The 18,138-nt window shown below is 35.7% G+C and overlaps 1 protein-coding gene across 1 annotated transcript in view; it reads left to right on the forward strand.

Moving 5' to 3' along the window:
• LOC150087851 (locomotion-related protein Hikaru genki-like) overlaps positions 1-18,138 on the forward strand; it is a 42,816-nt gene that overhangs the window by 18,069 nt on the left and 6,609 nt on the right. Inside the window, exons 2-7 of the mRNA XM_090369942.1 lie at positions 4,080-4,286; positions 6,590-6,850; positions 9,670-9,829; positions 10,162-10,310; positions 14,701-14,877; positions 17,354-17,530. Coding sequence (XP_090226068.1) covers positions 4,080-4,286; positions 6,590-6,850; positions 9,670-9,829; positions 10,162-10,310; positions 14,701-14,877; positions 17,354-17,530 — 1,131 coding nt within the window. The remainder of the gene's footprint in view (positions 1-4,079; positions 4,287-6,589; positions 6,851-9,669; positions 9,830-10,161; positions 10,311-14,700; positions 14,878-17,353; positions 17,531-18,138) is intronic.

An 18,138-nucleotide genomic window follows, 5' to 3' on the forward strand; every position in this document is an offset into this window, starting at 1 on the left:
ATCAGACAGTAATTGCAAGGTATTGCATCAGACGTTTCTATAAATACCATAAATACCGCGTTGGAAGGGTATACACGCTCATTAGTATCCGTTGTTTTGTATGTAAACAGGATACTCATGAGCATGAGGTGTAAGCATGGCTCCAAATGTTCACTTGACACCAAGAAAAAAAAAAAAGGAAAGGCTTTCTACGCGTGTTATCGCTGATAAAATAAGCTTCCACCAGTCAACAGTATCTCGGGTGTTGAAATTAAAGCGTGAAACCGGTGATGTGAAGAGATGACCTGGATCAGGCTGTAAGAGAGTTACTACGCCTTCCCAAAATCGATATTTGAAACGGCTATGGCTTTGTAATCTCCATGCTAGTGCTCCTGATCTAAAACTGGACTTTCAGATGGTCTCTGGTGTTGAAGCAAGTGCACGAACTATCCAAAGACGGATTTCGAAATGTGGTCTGCATGCCTATCGGCCCAAGAAGAATCCTTTGTTGAGCCAACAAATGAGGAAGAAGCGACTTGCTTGGGTTAAAAAACGCATGTTTCATGGACAAAACAGCAATGGGACACCGTCATCTTTTCTGACGAATCGAAATTCAATCTGCATGGCTCGGATGAGAAGCGATATGTCAGAAGACGAAAATCGGAGGCACACCATCCTGATTGCATAACACAGGCTGTAAAGTTCCCCGCCGGTCAGATGGTCTGGGGATGCATAACAAGCAAAGAGGTGGAGCGAATTAAGTTTATAAACGGAACGGTGAATGCAGAAACCTACACAGCTATCTTGGAGGAGTGCCTGAAACCCGTTATTAGGGATCACCACACAAACGTCCAAAACTGCATTTTTCAACAGGACTCAGCACCTTGCCACACAGCAAAATTGGTAAATTTTATGCTATTTAGATTTAATGATGAGTTTGTCTTCTTGTCTCACAAGGCTTAAAACATACTTACACAAATGTTTTCCCTCGTTTTTCTCCCTTAAGGTGCAGTCATAGCTCAGAAATCTTGGCATTACAGTGTTGGACTGGCCCACCAACAGTCCAGATTTGAACCCTATTGAAAATTGCTGGTACATAAAGTCGTCTAAAATTGCTCAGAAGAAGCCACAAGTAAGATTCAGCTACAGGAGAGCATTGCAAGGGTGTGATATCACGAAATTGGGCAACCGTATATCATGTACCCAGAAGGATCCCTCCGTTTTAGAACCGTCAGTGGGAATAGTTATCAAAATTTTTAAAGCTAAAATTACGTTTGGAAGTAACTTCGAGAGATTGTTATTGTGGATAAATGGCTTCTATATTGATTAACTAGATGGAAAAATGTTCAGAAACATTTTTAATTATTCTTTATGTCAATTATTCGCAAACCATGGTTTATTCGAAATATTCTGTAGCGTTATAGAACTTGATAATTTTGTTACTACTATAAAGGGTGTTTCATTACATGAAGGACTGTAATTTCACATCGATTCAGTACCTTAAAACGATGTAAAAAGTTCATATAAGCACAACCCGATTCTGGAACAGTTTTTAAAATAGAATGCATAAAATATACTTATAAATTATAGAATATTTTGATAGCTTAATGTCTTCCAAAATAAAATGAAAACAATTATTAATTATTTTGGAATGTCTAATGTGTTATGCAATTTCTAAAATTTAAACTTTATGTTGGTAAGTGGAAGAAGAATGAGTATCCAGCAAATCCTGCATCGTTCAATAATCAAATTTTTGACCTAAGAGGGAAGAAATGGCATTGAAATCCATGAAAGAATGACTAGTGTGTTTGGGAAAGTATCATCCAGTTTTCATTTTGCTGAAAGATGGTCGGCAGAGTTCAAAGGAGGACGGGAGTTAGTTGCATATGATCTAGTGTCTGGTCGGCCATCTGAAGCAATCACTTTTGAAACAATTGGCTTCGTTGAAGAAAAAAACATTAGAAAATAGAAGAATTAAGGTGTCTGAACTAGAAAAATGACATAAGGCTTCCATAGAAACATTTTAACAATAAAAGTGGGTCATTAAAAGAGAATTTAAAATTAGTTCTTGCTAATCTGGATAGATGTTTAACCCCTATATGACTAATGATGAAAATTGGCTAAATGTTTATGATCCTGGATCCATTAGAAAGCATTGGAAGCACAGGACCTTCAATCCCCAAAGAAGTTTGGAACCTAACCATCAGATGTTGGCCTCAATTTATGGGAAACAAAAGGATGGTTGTTAACTGATTACCCCTGCACCTAAAACAACAATAACGGATGAATATTATGTGAGATTTATGACAAAGTTAAAAGTTGCAATTCGGGAGAAAAGATGAGAAAAATTGGGTCTTGTTTCTCCATTAGAAGGTACCCGTGCGCAAAGTCCACGCCTCATAGGCTGAAATGTGTATGGAACATTTACTCAAACTAGTTTCGAGTCTTATATTCATTCGTGTAATCCCTATTATCCGACAGGTGTCTGTTTTATTTCTCAAAAGGTCAAATAATGGACGAATTACAAGAAATGTCTTATAAAGAGAAGTTACCGGTACATAAGCTCTGCTTACTTAGAGATTGTCGACTTGGAGGAGACACTATTTGTGTCTACAAATTAATCAATGGTCTTGCCTTCCCATGATACTATTACTCAGTTTGAAGAGCGTTCTAGCAGAAAACATCTACCGTTCTTGGAATTATCTCTTCGTAGAATTCAACCGTGGATTGCACGCTCGAATTTAAACACCAAATAACAAGGTTATCCTTGTTATATTTGTGTTGTTTGATACGTACATGCAAGTTGATAAAATTTGAATAAATAAATATTGGGTTCAGTTATATTATCTTAAAAAAGAAGAAAAATTATTTTACCCTATCATGATGCCCCAACTTTCTTCCTTAACGTACTCTTCTAGCATGGTTACTGACGAGGATATATGATAGCATAGGCGTCATATCCACCATTTTTTACAAACAGTTGGTATAAAGTATAATTTATTATAAAACTGTATTCATTAATAATACTCGTCTTTTCTTCCAAAGCGAATTGCTTCTCACTGGATTGTGGAACTGATACAATTTGGACACTCACTAATATGAAACATAAATAGTACAGTTTTAAAGGCAATTATTTCCACCACAAATTTCGCATTTTTTTTAAACAGCTTCTTTAGTAATATAAGCTGTCCTAAAAATTAAGGGGCTGAATTAAATAAATCAGCTAAATGAAACAAGTAGAATAGTAGCAGAGATAGCTGCCAGTTCAATAAAGTAAGCCAAAAGTCGATCTCCCTCTCGTTCTCTTTGTACGAGGGCTGTTTGTAAAGTAAGGTACATAACTGCTCAGAAATCTACTAAAACGAAAGGTTACTGACCACTTCAAGAAAACGAATGTCTCAATTGCAACCATTCAATCGCTAACAGTTACAGAACAACAAAAAAGGAGTCCATATTCAGTAGAAGTTAGTAAAACTCTAAGTCAACCTGCACCTATAAAGCCCTAGTTAATGTTTCTTACATCTCTTCCGAATATTCCAGCAGAAAGTACTAATGTGAGAGAAACATGCTCCTAGGGATCCAACAGAAACTTTAATTATTTTTAACCATAACATCTGATATAGTTGGTAATGCACGTTGCTGATTCCGATTGATGAAAAATGTATTCATTTATTTATTCATCTGGAATAAAGTCAACCCCACCTGTACTTTTTTTAGAACTGCTTTTAATTTTAAACGCTCGTCAGCTAACACAATGATGTCACTAACAGATCTTAAAATGAAAATTGTCTTAAACTTTATCTTTAGTGGTTTAAACTTCTCAAGCACATGTTGCTGACATTCTTATAACCACATGTGGCGTTCATAAATATTATGACCAAACAAATTAAGAAAATATGTAGCACAAGCTTTCCAAGTTTTCCTTACTTTTAATTTGCTGACATTTATTATTATATAAAAGTTCCGAATTAAAAAAAATAATAAACGGGAAAGAATTCAATCCAACTATACTGAAACACAAGATTTATGTTACAATAAATATAAAATAAACCTTTTCAGATTTTTCATGATATTTATTTTGGTTTTATTTTTGTTGATAGAGGGAGACACTGTAAGTAAAGATGGCTGCGCTCCACCGGAAGTGACGGTTAATGGAACTGCTGTTCCTGGATCTGGAGGAAGTGATTTTACTTCTGTTCAAGAAGTGCAGTTTTTAGGCATGGTGGGACCTCAAGAACAAAAGAGGATTTGTAAAATTAAATGTCTCAATGGAGTATGGGTGGGGCCCCTGTGTACCATAGACGAAGGTAATACTATTTTAAATGCTTCTACAATTTAAAGAAGCACATTTATGCGTTAACGGTTTAATAAAATATTTATAAATAATTACACTTAAAAAGAGTTGTATTTATTAATAACAATATCATAAAATCTTTAAATAAATTCTAGTTTGTTAACCTGAGTCCGGTAGGCCTTTTCTTTGCAGAATCGATCACAGTCTATGTCCAGGATGAGGAACATTCCAACTGTTCGATGGAAACATCTGGTCTAAAGATTTTAATACTGTTCCTGGGTGGCTGGATTGTAGTTTGGCTATGATGATGGGATCTGCTGGAAGCTGGAAGCAATACCTGGGATATCTATTTTTTTGGTGATGAGTTTTGAGAGGGTGGAGATATTCGTTTTGATTAATATGAGTTGCCGAGGGACTCAATCCGTACTAAAAGGATGGAAGAACAGAAGGAAGCTGTTTATTTGTTGAGTTTTTAGGGGCATCAGTGACTTTCTCAAAAAGAGGGAAGCTAAGAAGAGCTATGTATCGTAGGCTGAAGGGAATTATACCAAGAGAACGAATGAAAAAGGGATGGAAATAGAAAGCGGATAGAGACTTCGAAGAGTTATGCGTCGATAACTGGAGGGAGAATGTTGTAAATAGAAGAAATCGAAGTAAGTTGTACTTGCAGCTGAGCTTAAGAGGCTTGGACAGCTAAGAAGAAGGTTACGTTATTGTGAACATTGTAATTTTTGTACGATAATAATTATTTAATATGGGAAAAGTAATAATCTATCCATTGCCGAGGGCTTAGAGTCATCACAATTCTGTTTGGGGCTGGAATATGATGTAATTCTTCTTAGAGATTAATTAATATTTAATAATAATTATATAATAATAAATATTATTTATTTTTATTTTATATTTATTTATTATTTATTATTAAATATAATTATTATATAATAATTATATTTAATAATAAATATTATTAGATATTAAAAAACTAACAAAAAAATAATTTAAATAAGTGAAAGTTGAATGGTAGATAGCAAAGTACTGAAGTTGTACTCGGTACTCGTATGGTATCAGAGTTGATGACTGAACAGGACCTCATTCCTGTCAGCAGAAACCAGAAGATGCGATTAAAAAACACGCTGTGTGGTCCGACGAATCTCAGTTCTTGTTGTTTCACTCTGATGGAGAGACGACACGCATCCTTGGACCTTGCCAGGTGTCAACAGTGGTAGTGAGAGAGCGTTTTGTGGTGTACATTGTACCCTTTGGTACTAACGGAACAAATTGAATGCAAGAGGTTGTCTATAAATTTTTTCCGACTAGGCGCATTATTTCGTGGTTGCTGTGCGTCCATCTGCGGATGATTTCTTCCAACAGGATAATGTGTCATGTCACAAGGCCAGAGTTGTACAGAACTTTGGACATGGCAGTGAATCCAGCTTATTGCGGTGACTTCCTCAAGTCAGCAGATCTCAAGCACTTGTGGGATTAGGCCCACAAGTGCTTGAGTCAACATAGACAAGTAGAACGCTGTGGAACGCTATCACCTCCTTGTTCAGAGAACGTTGAATTCAGGCGATTCTGGAGTCTAATGAGTCGGTAGAAATCTATCCTTTACCTGATAAAGTGGCCAGTGATTGTATTTTATGCTTTTATCTCTTTTATTATTAGTGTGTTGACACTAACCTACGATAAGATGAGTGTATCAAACTACTTTGTAATTGCGACTCTCTTATTATCATTTGGACAGTTCTTCTTCTGAGTTGGATAAAGAACTGTTCAACTGAACTTGTATCAGTGTTTCTCAACTTTTAGTAGATTGTAGAGCACTAGAATATATATATATATGGAATCGCGAGACAAAATATTTTGTCTACCCACCTAATAGCGTGTTGAGCTGCTTTTGGCCGTGATAACTGCTTTCACCTAGCAGGACATCGAATCAAGAAGGATATTTACTACCTTCAGATTCACTAAAAAGTCAAGATCCTCTAGTCGAGGATTTTTTATGGGCCTTTTTCACAATGTGGCTGAGTTAGTCTGTCTCAGGCGAAGGTATCATGGTTTTTTCTCCCGGAAACTCAGTTTTTTGTCCAGAAAACAGAAAATCGACCTCAGAACATAGACAGTATACATGGAGCAACAAGGCCTTAATCGCCGATGCTCCTAAAATCAACAACAACCAAAACCAGTACAACAAAACCCTAAAACTTGCATAGTTATTTGCAAGTTTTAGACATCAACAATTAAACCATTAATTTTATGATAACAGTATTCGAATATCTTTGTAAAGGTCTGAATTGATTTTTTATCATCTCACAGAAGGCAGTCGGTTTCAACCAGTGATGAAAAGATGTCCCTTACGGATAACAGATGCAGAACTAATCGCTAGGAACTCAGAAGGTCACATTCTTCCAACCGACGCAGAAGTTACCGTCCCACATGGCAGCATCCTGGAGTTCCGATGCGGTGAGGTGGGTCTGTACAAATTCGTTGGAAATAAAACAGCAACGTGCAACAACGGCCAATGGAGTTCTCCAATGCCTCACTGTATTGCCACAACGATCCATCGGAACTTTTCACGTAAGTATCATTTTGCGATCAATGAAATGTTGTTAAAAACATTTCTATGCTTCAACAGAAGCCAACGTTAATATAAACAAAGCAATTCCTTTACAGAAATCCATCTTATTATCAAGAAATCAATAATTTAACATTTTCTTCGTTTGTATTCAGAATTAACTTAGTTGGCAACCTCTTCCGTTGAACTAATCACGAGATAGTGCACTGAACCTTAGAATAATTCAAGTTTGTTTGTTGCCATGGGCAACGAAATTCTTGAACAGATAACAGCTTCGGTCCTGGTACAAATATTTATCTCCTTTGAGCTGTTTCTCTCAGATATTATGTAAGGCACACTTAAAAGTCCTTACTATAAATTTATCTATCCGACACATCTGTTGTTAGGCAGGGATTTTACTTGTTCCTCCCCAAATTTCCATATGACGTACAAAGGGGGTTATATGATGCATTTGTTAGCTTGTCATTGGCATATGTAATGGTGAATTCATTAACTGTTCCAGCAGCCGCAAGTTTGTTAAGGAGTAATTTCTAACTAGTTGGTGTTACTCTTTGCGATTTAATGATTCGAAGCAAATGTCACAAAACTCGGATAATTGACTAGGAGCAACACAGTTGTCTGTCTAATTGAATGAAAACTTGTTAGACAATCCAGACTAGATATTTCACACAAGAGATAATCGAACACTCAGATTTTGGGGCTTTTTGATTTGGTTTTCAACTCGGTAATTCGTGTAATACCAATAGTTTATTTATATTATAAAATTAAAAGTTGAATAAAATATCATAGAAATTTTAACTTCTAAAATTTTAGATTAGAAAAATATTTGTCCATTTTCTCCTTTTAACTGGCCGTCCTGAAGAAATTGGTCTATGTTAGGCCCATTTTCTTGATAAGAGCTTAATGAGAACTTAACAAACTCCTGTAACTACACGGCTCGATAAAATTAACAGAACAAAATGTTTTTCATGAATAATTTATTGTGAGCAGTGTCACCAAGTGCGAATATTTGATATAATAGGCATCCTGGCATACAAATTTCGAGTATCCAATAGAAATCGATCTACCACCTTACTGAGACACACATTATGCAAATTATTCGTACCCGGGTTGCGACCACATCATTTCATTTCCGTTTTTGGCTTGCTCATTGGGATAGCCACATCTCCAGTACTCAGGATGGTAAGTCGTTGTGGTTTAGATGATTCTTTGAGATGGTGGGCTGTTGGACAACTTCACGCCTGGCAGTCGCAAGCGAAGGTGGCACGTCAGCTTAACGTGTCACGCAGTGTCGCGTCTGCACTATGGAAGCAGTTTCAGGAGACAGGAATCATTACAAGAAGAGCTGGCCAAGGTCGCCCGAGGGCTACGCCAACCAGAAGGAAACTTGCTGAAAACAACATTCCATAATGAAATCGTGGAACGTTGGTTGCAGCAAAGGGTAGAATGGTAATGTGAACTATTTTTATACCAGGGTTGTTTGATGTGATCGGTATTACAAGTATATCATATAAGCCTTGCCAAAACTTGAAGAAACGTTTTCTGATTTTTTTTTTGGCGGACAAGCTCAGGTACAGGTCAACCGACGGAGATAATTGGGAATGCCTTGACTTACAGGCAACTACAAGTACAGGTTGTGTACTTGTAGTTGCCTCTTTACTGCTTATTTTCCTTGGTATTAGATTTCATACAAGATATAGGACTTCTATTGAATTTTTCGGTTTTACAGTTAACATTCCACTGATGCCAAAGTTGAAAAGTCATGTTGCTGGGAGTTTTTGTTTCGGAGGTGGTAAAATAATTGGAATATCTCCTCTAAGGGAAGGACAACTTACAAATCATTCCAAATGTTCTATTTGCATCTGTGGAAAATGATTCTCGCTGGTTTACTACAAACTTATTTACGTTATTTCTCATTTTTGGTAATGGATCACTAAACGTCAAACTGGCTGAATTCCACTCTGCTAAGCTCCAAGGAGAACTTTCTACTTCTTCGAGACTTTGCTACCAAGGATTTCCTTCGCCGAAAACAACTGCTTGCATCTAGACATCCATCTACTGTCCACTGGTGATCCTTTGATCCAACTACAACTGGATTTCTTTTCATGAATCAGTCTATGAAGGGAACTTCAACAACCCTAGTCGGTAGATGATGATGATACTGACAAGGATATTATCCACCGAACTATTTTCCTTTACCTCTTTCCCTCTCCCTACAATCTCCTCTCCCCCCCCCCTCTTTCCTGGCCTTGTGCTTTAGGCTGGATTTTGCTGGTGCCCAGATTGGGGCTCCTGAGTACGGGATTGCCATTCACTGGTCACGCACTCCACCAATGGATTTTTTTTCCCATTTCTTCTTTTAATCGAATTCATCGAAGCCTGCAGAGGCTTCGATGAATTGCTTTATACTTCTGAAGCTTGCCAGAATGGAAGAGGATAGGCTCTTCCCAGAATCTGAGTAGAGGATTTCTTAGAAGTCTACCAGGAAGTGGGTGGATAACCTATGGGTTTCAAAACCAAATGAGTGCGGGAGAGTTCTACGAGTATCCAATTTGTTACATGGACCCAAGTAAGCGTGTCCCCTCTTTTCTTTCAGGAGCGTACTTTGGACAAATTTATTTTTTTCAATGAGTTCTTAAAATATTCTTCGACCACTGGGAACTAAACAGTGCATAAAATGCTACATCACTGCATATATTGACCTGCACTATCAGTTATTAATTTTGATTTTTATTAACAAAGCGTGAAAACAGATCATTGAGATCATTGTTTTTAATTTAGGTACAACAGGAAGAGTCTTATTTTTTTTTATGTATTGTAGAGCAAGTTCCTCCAACAATTCTGTACCACGTTAGTTCCGGGGATGCTGGCCTGACGAAAGAGGGAGAAGTTGTGGTATTCCCTGGTAGCGTCCTACATTTTGACTGTCTGTATCAGAGGCAGTTTGGGACCCCTCAGTGGCAATGGACATCTTCTCACAGGTATAAATTTTAAATTAAACTATGTAGTACCTATTTGAAATGGCAGTATCACCTAGATTGAGTTGCTTTCGTTTATAAGTTACCTTTATGATCCACGTCTCTTGTTCATGATTCCAAGATGAGTGGCCTTTCTATCTTTATATAAAGATAGAAAGGTCACGCATACGAGAATTGGAGCAGAAAGTTCAAGTTATTTTTAAAGCAAGAAAGAAATAATTGTCTTTATAAATATAGAGTGAACAAATAAATTTATAATTCATAAAATTAAATTCTAATAATTTAAATATTAATAGCAAATACGTTTTTTTTAAATCGTTTATTTTTTGATACAGACAGTACACCAGTGGCTGGGCCATAGCAACGGATGAACGCAGCTGGAAATACCGTCTTTCTGTCTATTATGCCAAAGACCAAGATTCCGGAACGTACACGTGCATCACCCCCAAAGCCCTCAGTAACGAAGTGACTGTCGTGGTGAAAGGTAAAAAAAAAAAATGCCAATCAAGTTAGTCTTTAGGTTGCACGAATGGCAGTGATTTGTTCTATAAAGTTTAAAGCGTCCTCTGTTGTTTTCTGTTTGCCCCAAATTAGGTCTTAGTAAGTCAGAAAATCTGCCCTAATTATAGATGGCCTTTTTTTAACTTGCTTTTCTCAAAACAGTGTGAAACTCGTGTGTAGAAAAAAAATCCAAAAGTCCTAAGAATTTTGGAAGTGGAGTGGTCGAATCCTTTGATACATGGAGTTCTTTATTTGCTCAAATACACTCACTAGCCAAAAATTAGAAACTTTTGCAGTTGGCGTCAACAACTTTCAGCAAACTGGCTTACCTGGCTTACCTTATCTTCTCTTCCACAGGAGGGCTGGGTACCTAAGCCGCAAATGGATGATATTGAAATATCTAGAAAGAAATGTCTATTGATTTTATAAACAAATCACCAAATCATCTACTGCGGGTCCAGATGGATTCCCACTTTTCATAATTAAAACCTGGAGCACATACATAGTACACCTCCTTCACATCTTCAAACAAATTCTACAATCTGGAATCGTCCCAACAATATTGAGATCCTATCACGTCAAGCCTGTTCCAAAGATTAAGAAGTCCAAATCTTCTAAAGATCTGCGACCAATTTCCATCAACTGTTCTCTACTCAAAAGTGATTCAGATAGCAATTGCCCAGCACTACTTTGGACACAGATCGTCATACACGAACCACAACCACCAATCTTCTAGATTCTTCAGAGTACAACAGGCTGTCAACAACAGATCCCAGATTGATATTATCTTCCTGAGCATTAAATCGACATATGACAGAATATACCTACCAGCTCTTTTTACCAAATTCAAACACTACTTCAGCTTGCCGGGTATCATCCTCCAAATTTTGAAGTCAGTCTTACTGTCAAGATATTTCTTTGTTTTCTACAATAACTTCTAGGTAACCCTCGACGTTATAAGAGGAATACTGTGGAGGAGTGTGCTTTCAGTCAATTTTGGAGCATTTCTTAGCATATAATTCAAATTTTGTTACCTATTTCGACGACCTGAAGTTCTACGTGAGCTCAAATAATCCTTATCAGTTGATCTGCATCTGAACCCTTCAAAAATCAGATAATATAACGATTATCAAAAGAAGAGTTAAAATGATATTCAAATATTTGTAAGAGGAGAACGGGTGCTAAAGGTGACGTCACACGCAGACCTAGACCTCGCCTGTGATAAAGGGCTCACTTTCCAACTTCACTTTGTCAGGTTGAGAAAGAAGACGTATAACAGGAGCTTGTAGGTGTGCGTAATCCATTGCTCATTCGCCAGTACATCCTGAAGAGTTATACACCTATATTACTTTACGCTTCTGAAATTTAGTCCTTTTCTCCTACCTCCTATCTAAACAAATACTTCAATTTTGGAATATTGGTTATAAGATGGATGAACACGGCGGTCAGCAACCCTTTTACTATTTCCAGATTCATCCTCAGAAAATCTGGGCACCACTCCTGGATTCATCTGATGCCTGCAAGAAATGCCCTCACTTTATCAGCTCATAACGGAGCGAATAGATGCCCAACTACATCATCTTTAATCTCAGGACCAAAAAAGGCGAAAAGACATGATCTTGAATAAACAATGAAACTATTGTTTATTTCTCTCACTCACTCAATTTAAGATTACTTTTCTTTTTTACCTTAACTTGTTCCTTAAGAAGAGTTCCTCTAAGAATACACATTGATGGTGCCTGATTCTTCGAAGATCCTTTCCATAGGTGCTGCTTTTCACCCATCGGTATTCGCATTCTAAAAGCTTCAACTGCATTAATTAAAACTTTTTTTTTTTTGCAGACTGAAAAATGGTGTATAAGAGAATTTAAATTTATAGAATGTTGTCTTCTGTTTGCTCTATTCCTTTATTTATTAAAGAATTACACATTTTCCTTTCGTTATTATACTTTTTAATTATCATATTGAAAAGTTTGATAATAAAATATAATTAATTAATTAAACTGAGGTAGTAATGAATGCGCAGTAGTGGTAAATGCTTGCGCAATGCAATAATGATGTTAATTTAAGATGGCGCAGTGTGCGTGTACTAAGTGTATTCATACGCAGGGAAGAAATAGTTAGCATATTAATGCCTTTTTTAAAGCTTTCCTCTTGATAAAAAGCAGAGTATTTTGTATAATTATTACATTTATTAATATTAAGAAAATGTTATGCTTTATATAGTTATTGTTCAAACAATCGTATAATATTGGGATTATTTGTCTAAATTATAGCTATAATAATACAGTAATTAAAATTTTATTTTAATTATAATATTAATTAAATTCATGTAAATAGTTAAATTTGCGTTTATTATTTAAAAAAATTAATTTATTATTTTTTTATAGCCAATAGAATTTAAACTGGTTAGTTAAAGCTAGGCATATTGCTGATAGTACAACAACTTTCCTTCACAACGAGTTGCCCTGATATTGCACTATTTAAAACCATTAAGACTAAGTACATCTCAAAAGGTTAAAGAGTAATCCAGGGCTAGCGAAGGAAATGGGACAATTGCATCGAGCGCAGAATAGGGACAAGCGCCTACAGGCTTTGCAAAGCCTGTATAGGCGTGAAAATTTGTGCGTTTCTAAGCAGTTTTCTTCTCTCATTAAGCATGTTGGCTCATCCTTCCATCCTCTTTTTGGCCTTCCACTTCTTCGTTTGCCGACGGATCTGACGAAGTGTGGTCCACCGTCGAAGAGAAAGGCTAGCAACACACCCTTTAGATATAAAAATTAAAATACTCAAAGAAATTAAACGATCGAACAAAACATAGTTATATCCTGTAAAATTCCTTCAACCCTGCCTGAGCTCTGGTGAGTATCGATATAATCATCATCTTCCCCACATTAGGTTGGAAAAGTTAAAGAAAAAGATCTTGCTTTGAATCTTGTCAATGACGCGAGGAATATTGGTGGATTTTTCCCCACAACTTGACAGAATTACAGATTTTGCAATCAGTGCCTTTTCTAATGTTTTTTAAGCATTGGTTTATCACCAACTCATGGCGTCCTTTACTAATACGTCCATGACAATCACCATGGATTTTTAACTGATAGATGCTCAATAACTAGCTTGCTCTCATTTGACTTGGTACTGAAGAAACCTCTTAACGCCAATTCTCAGGTGAAAACCAAAACATTCGATTCGGCGTCCTTGATGATCTCTCAAGTAAAATTAATAATCTCAGTTCTGTTGGTGCTGCATCGACTGGGTGAACATTTTCTGGATAGTAAAACAGCCATGATTTGTAACAACTGTGATGTTTGCAAAGAGACTCAAGTGGGAAAAAAGTGGACTCAAGGGTCTTGAGTCCACTTTTCTTTGCGTGTTTCCGCAACGACTTACCTAACGCCACGGATAATGGTATTGGTCTACTTATGCAAATCATCCAAAGATTTTTAATGCTGTCAATGAGACAGATGATCGTATAATATTGATGCGATCTTTTGATAGAATTTACTGATGGACAAAGAATAATGGACTGGAAATGAATAGTAACGAATGGGCCTGGTGTACTGGGGTCGATGGTTGAGAGAATTCTTTCTTTCATGATTACCATAACAAGATCATTCTAAGCAGTGATGGACAGAGATTTGGGCTGCACAAAGATCTATCACACCGACCGACTGGCCCATTGGAATATCGACGTTTCTGGAATTTTCCTAGGATATTCAGATGACCTATTGTCACTGATTCTAAACCATACTTACCACAAAAACAAATAAGACATACCAAGGGTAAGTCTGATTGTTGACCAGGGGTGCTCCAGTCATTATTCTGGGTTTAAGGAACATATCCTCCATATTAATAAACAAGCATTCAAAGATACTTGAATTAAATAAAGAGAGAAGACACAAAAGCATATGACAAAAGTAATTTTGGAATATGATTCTCTGATTTGATCTCTTTCTGATTTAATTTTGATTAAAAATCTTGAACAGGTTTAGAAACCTGTTGTAAATGCTAACTTGCATTTCTTCTACTAATTTTGTATGAAACCGTTGCACATTCCTTGTGGAACCTTTATGTCCTCATGATGATTTGTGCTATAAATTAAGAAAAAATGAAGGTTGTTTTTCTAGCAAGCTAAACTCTCGCGAAGAGTCTTGCGAAGGCAAAGTTATTTAATTAAATAAAAAGTAAAATTATTTTAACTACGTTTACAAAATTAGATCGAAAAAGAAAAGCGTCACATCTCATAGTAGCGTAGTTAGTTTTATAGTTTTTATTAGTTAATTAGATTGATTATTGATTTCAAATATTTAATAAATTAAATGACTTAATTAAGCCGTTGTTCCATTATAGCTCTGACTTGTATTTTCTAGATGTTCACTGTCCAGCAATTCAGTCTGTGGACCACAACCGCGTGATGGCTGTAGAAGGCAATAAAATGCACAGTAAAGCCAAATTCGCCTGCATAGATGGCTTCAACCTTGTTGGAGCAGAAGAAATTACTTGTCTGGCATCCGGAGAATGGTCAGACGTTGCTCCGCATTGCGAAGGTATGAACACACACACACACTGTAGATTGGAGTTTGTAAGTTGCATTACATTTAATTATTATTATTATTGGAGTGCGATGGCAGATCTCCATTTGACCTTGGTAGGAGTAATGTCAATAAAGAGAACTTCCCACTCCCCGATACTTTTTTCTGATACCTTGGACATTTAACATTTCGTTTTTAATGAACAAAATTTTTATTCCAACCATTTAAGTTCAAATATTTTTAAAAACTTTCAAAATATTTTTCAAGAAATTTAAACATTCAGAACATTTTTCCGAACATATTAAGTTCAAGTATTTAAAACATTTAAAACAGTTTTCGGAACATTTTAAGAGCAAACATTTTTCAAAATACTGTATTTCAAAACATTCAAAACATTTTTAAAAATACTGTATTTTAATACATTCAAAACATTTTCAAAAACATTTTAAAAGATTCAAAACATTTTTATAAACATTTTAAAATATTCAAAACATTTTCCGAACGGTTGTCCAAAAATTTTTCAAAGCATTTTCAGAACATTTCAAAAGATTCAAAACATTTTCCGAACGTTTTTCGAACATTTTTCAAAGCATCTTTCAAAATATTTTAAAATATCCAAAACATTTTTCTAAACACTTTAAAAGATTAAAAACATTTTAAACGTTTTTCGAACATTTCAAAAGATTCAAAATATTTTTTCGGACCTTTTTCAGAACATTTTAAAACATTCAAAGCATTTATTTCAAACATTTTTAAAGAACTTTTTTTCAAAACATTTTTTAAAAACTTTTTAAATTATTTAAAATATTTTTTTCGAAAATTATAAGCCTACACATGTTTATTTTTATCCTTTTTATTTTCCAAAAGGAGTTTTTTTTTATATCTTATTTTTTAAATATAAGATATTTGTTTAATATGATATGTTAAAATAAACAAAAATTCTTTGTTTATTTGGCTGCCAAAGGTTGCCCTTTGGCTGCCCAAATCTGTGAATAAAATTTGACAATCGAGTTTCATGGTTGAATGAATTAAAAAAAAAAAACAGATGTAAAACGAAAAACAATTTTTCAAAGTTTACTTACTGCTTTTCAAAGTAGTGTGATCTAATGTATTTTCAAAGAACCTGGAGATTCTTTCATTGCCCAATTCCATCTGTTCAGAAGTTGCTTGACAGGTTATAATCATCAACTATGGCCGCCATGAACTTTAATACGGGTTAGTATTAGTCACACCATGCAAGGAAGGCCCATGCTTTAATATTTCTGTAATTATCTGTATTTTATACGTTTTGCAAAAAAAATCTGGACAATGTGTTCCCCCATCGTAGTTTACTCAGGGCTTTTTTTCTTCCTTGTACAGCGGTAAACTGGAGTTCAACATACGGCTACAAACCCGCACATGGAACACAAGGTGAATCCACCGCATGGATTATGGTCCTGCCTTCAAGAAAAGTACTTTCCATCATCATAATTCAAACAGAATCTTGTCACTTCAAAAAAACTAGTCAAGGAACTTAAACAGAGTAACAACATTATTTGAATTAGTGATTAAATCTCAATAGTTACTTGAATCTGAAAGTGGTGAATGGAGTGTTCAAAAAGGTAAACTAGATTAAAGACAAAAAATTAGCAACTTATGGTATTTAAGGCATGTAACAGATGGAACACGAGTACTTCTTGCTTGCACCGCTTAAAACAAAGTGTAAAGTTAACCCGTTTTTTCTGTTTAGGGTACACCAGCTATGACCGAAGAAACAATTGTTTCATCAAGAAAGTAGAGCACAGAAAAGATGTTACTGATTGGCAAAAAGAGTAGCGATTACATTTAGCAGGCTGGAAGGACATCGTGCTAAAAGGGCAGTAGCTGAGTTTTTCTGGTGTTTCAGAAAGTAGAGTAATAGCAGTTTTATGGACAGGTGTGAATCAAAATCAATAAGAAATCGGCTGCAGAATTGGGTCGAATATCCGCGCTACGTGATCGTGATCGGCGACGAATGTCCTTTTGGAAAACGATTTCAAACATGATATCCATGTTATGCAATTCTCTGCGCAAACAGTTTTCTAAGGATCCATCGATTTTTGAGAAACCACCACTAAGAGAATTGCATAAAATGGATATTTGGAGTAGATTATCCCGAAAATGGCCAATGTTAACAGCGATAGAATTATTGAGCATTTAAAATGGCCAGCCAAGTCATCAGATTTAAATTCAATGGAGACTACCTTCTGAAAATGAAAACAAAACAAAAGCTTACAAGAACCCTGAATGAAATACGTGCTCAATAGTTTTAAGAATGGCCTAATATTGATATAAAATCTTTAAGGAGTCTACTTGGAGCCATACTAGATCAAAGAGTGAATATTTTCTCTTGTTTTATTATTCATAAAACATAAAACAGATGCAGACAATAAAATTATAGCTTTAACTTTCTAGAACAAAAATTAACTGGGACAGATAATCCAAAGTATTTTATTTTTATTTTTTTCTTTAGTAGTACAGTGTGTGCAACTGCAGTCGGACGACCCTCACTTACAACTGAATACTGCAAATAAAACCTATGGGACAAAAGTATACTTTTCTTGTCCTACAGGTTTCAGGATAGTGGGGCCTCCTCAGGTTATCTGTTTGCCCAATGGAACTTGGTCAGATGGCACTCCAGCTTGTGAAGGTAGGGTTTAAAATCAGTTAAAAATATCTTTTAATTCAAATGTTGTTAAAATTGTTAAAAACTGCTAAATTTAGTTTTTAACTCATCTAAAATTTTATTTATATTTTAAAGTTACAGGAGAAATTCAATGTTGAAAATGAAAAAAAAAAAAAAAAGAGATGATTTAGATCATTCTTCGATTTCTAATATTTGAAATGTTGTTCAATTATTTTCGAATGTACATTAATTTGGTCCAAGTCTCCGGGTATTCCTGAATAGAAAGGAATCATACTCACCATCTACACATCAGTAACAGGTACAAAAGGAACTACGTCCACTACGCCCGTGATATAAAGATTCAGTCAGTCCACTTTGTGAATTGTCAACCAGGAGTTCAGGGACTCGACTGAATTTGATATTAGTACAAGGACGATACGTAATGTTGAATCGCATAGGATTATAAGGAAGAGCTGCGGCAAACTTACTAAACTTCACATCTCGCAACAAGGGGTGTCTACTTGGACAGCCTACTGTAACTGGTCCCTGGAATGTTCGAAAGCTGTGTTGTGGAGTGACGAATCATGGTAGACAGTTTTCCAATATGACAGCCATGTTCGGGTCTGTATGAT

This window comes from Mastigoproctus giganteus, chromosome 3 (assembly GCF_048544385.1).
Source record: "Mastigoproctus giganteus isolate SK-2022 chromosome 3, ASM4854438v1, whole genome shotgun sequence".
In the NCBI taxonomy this organism is placed as follows: Eukaryota; Metazoa; Arthropoda; class Arachnida; order Uropygi; family Thelyphonidae; genus Mastigoproctus; species Mastigoproctus giganteus.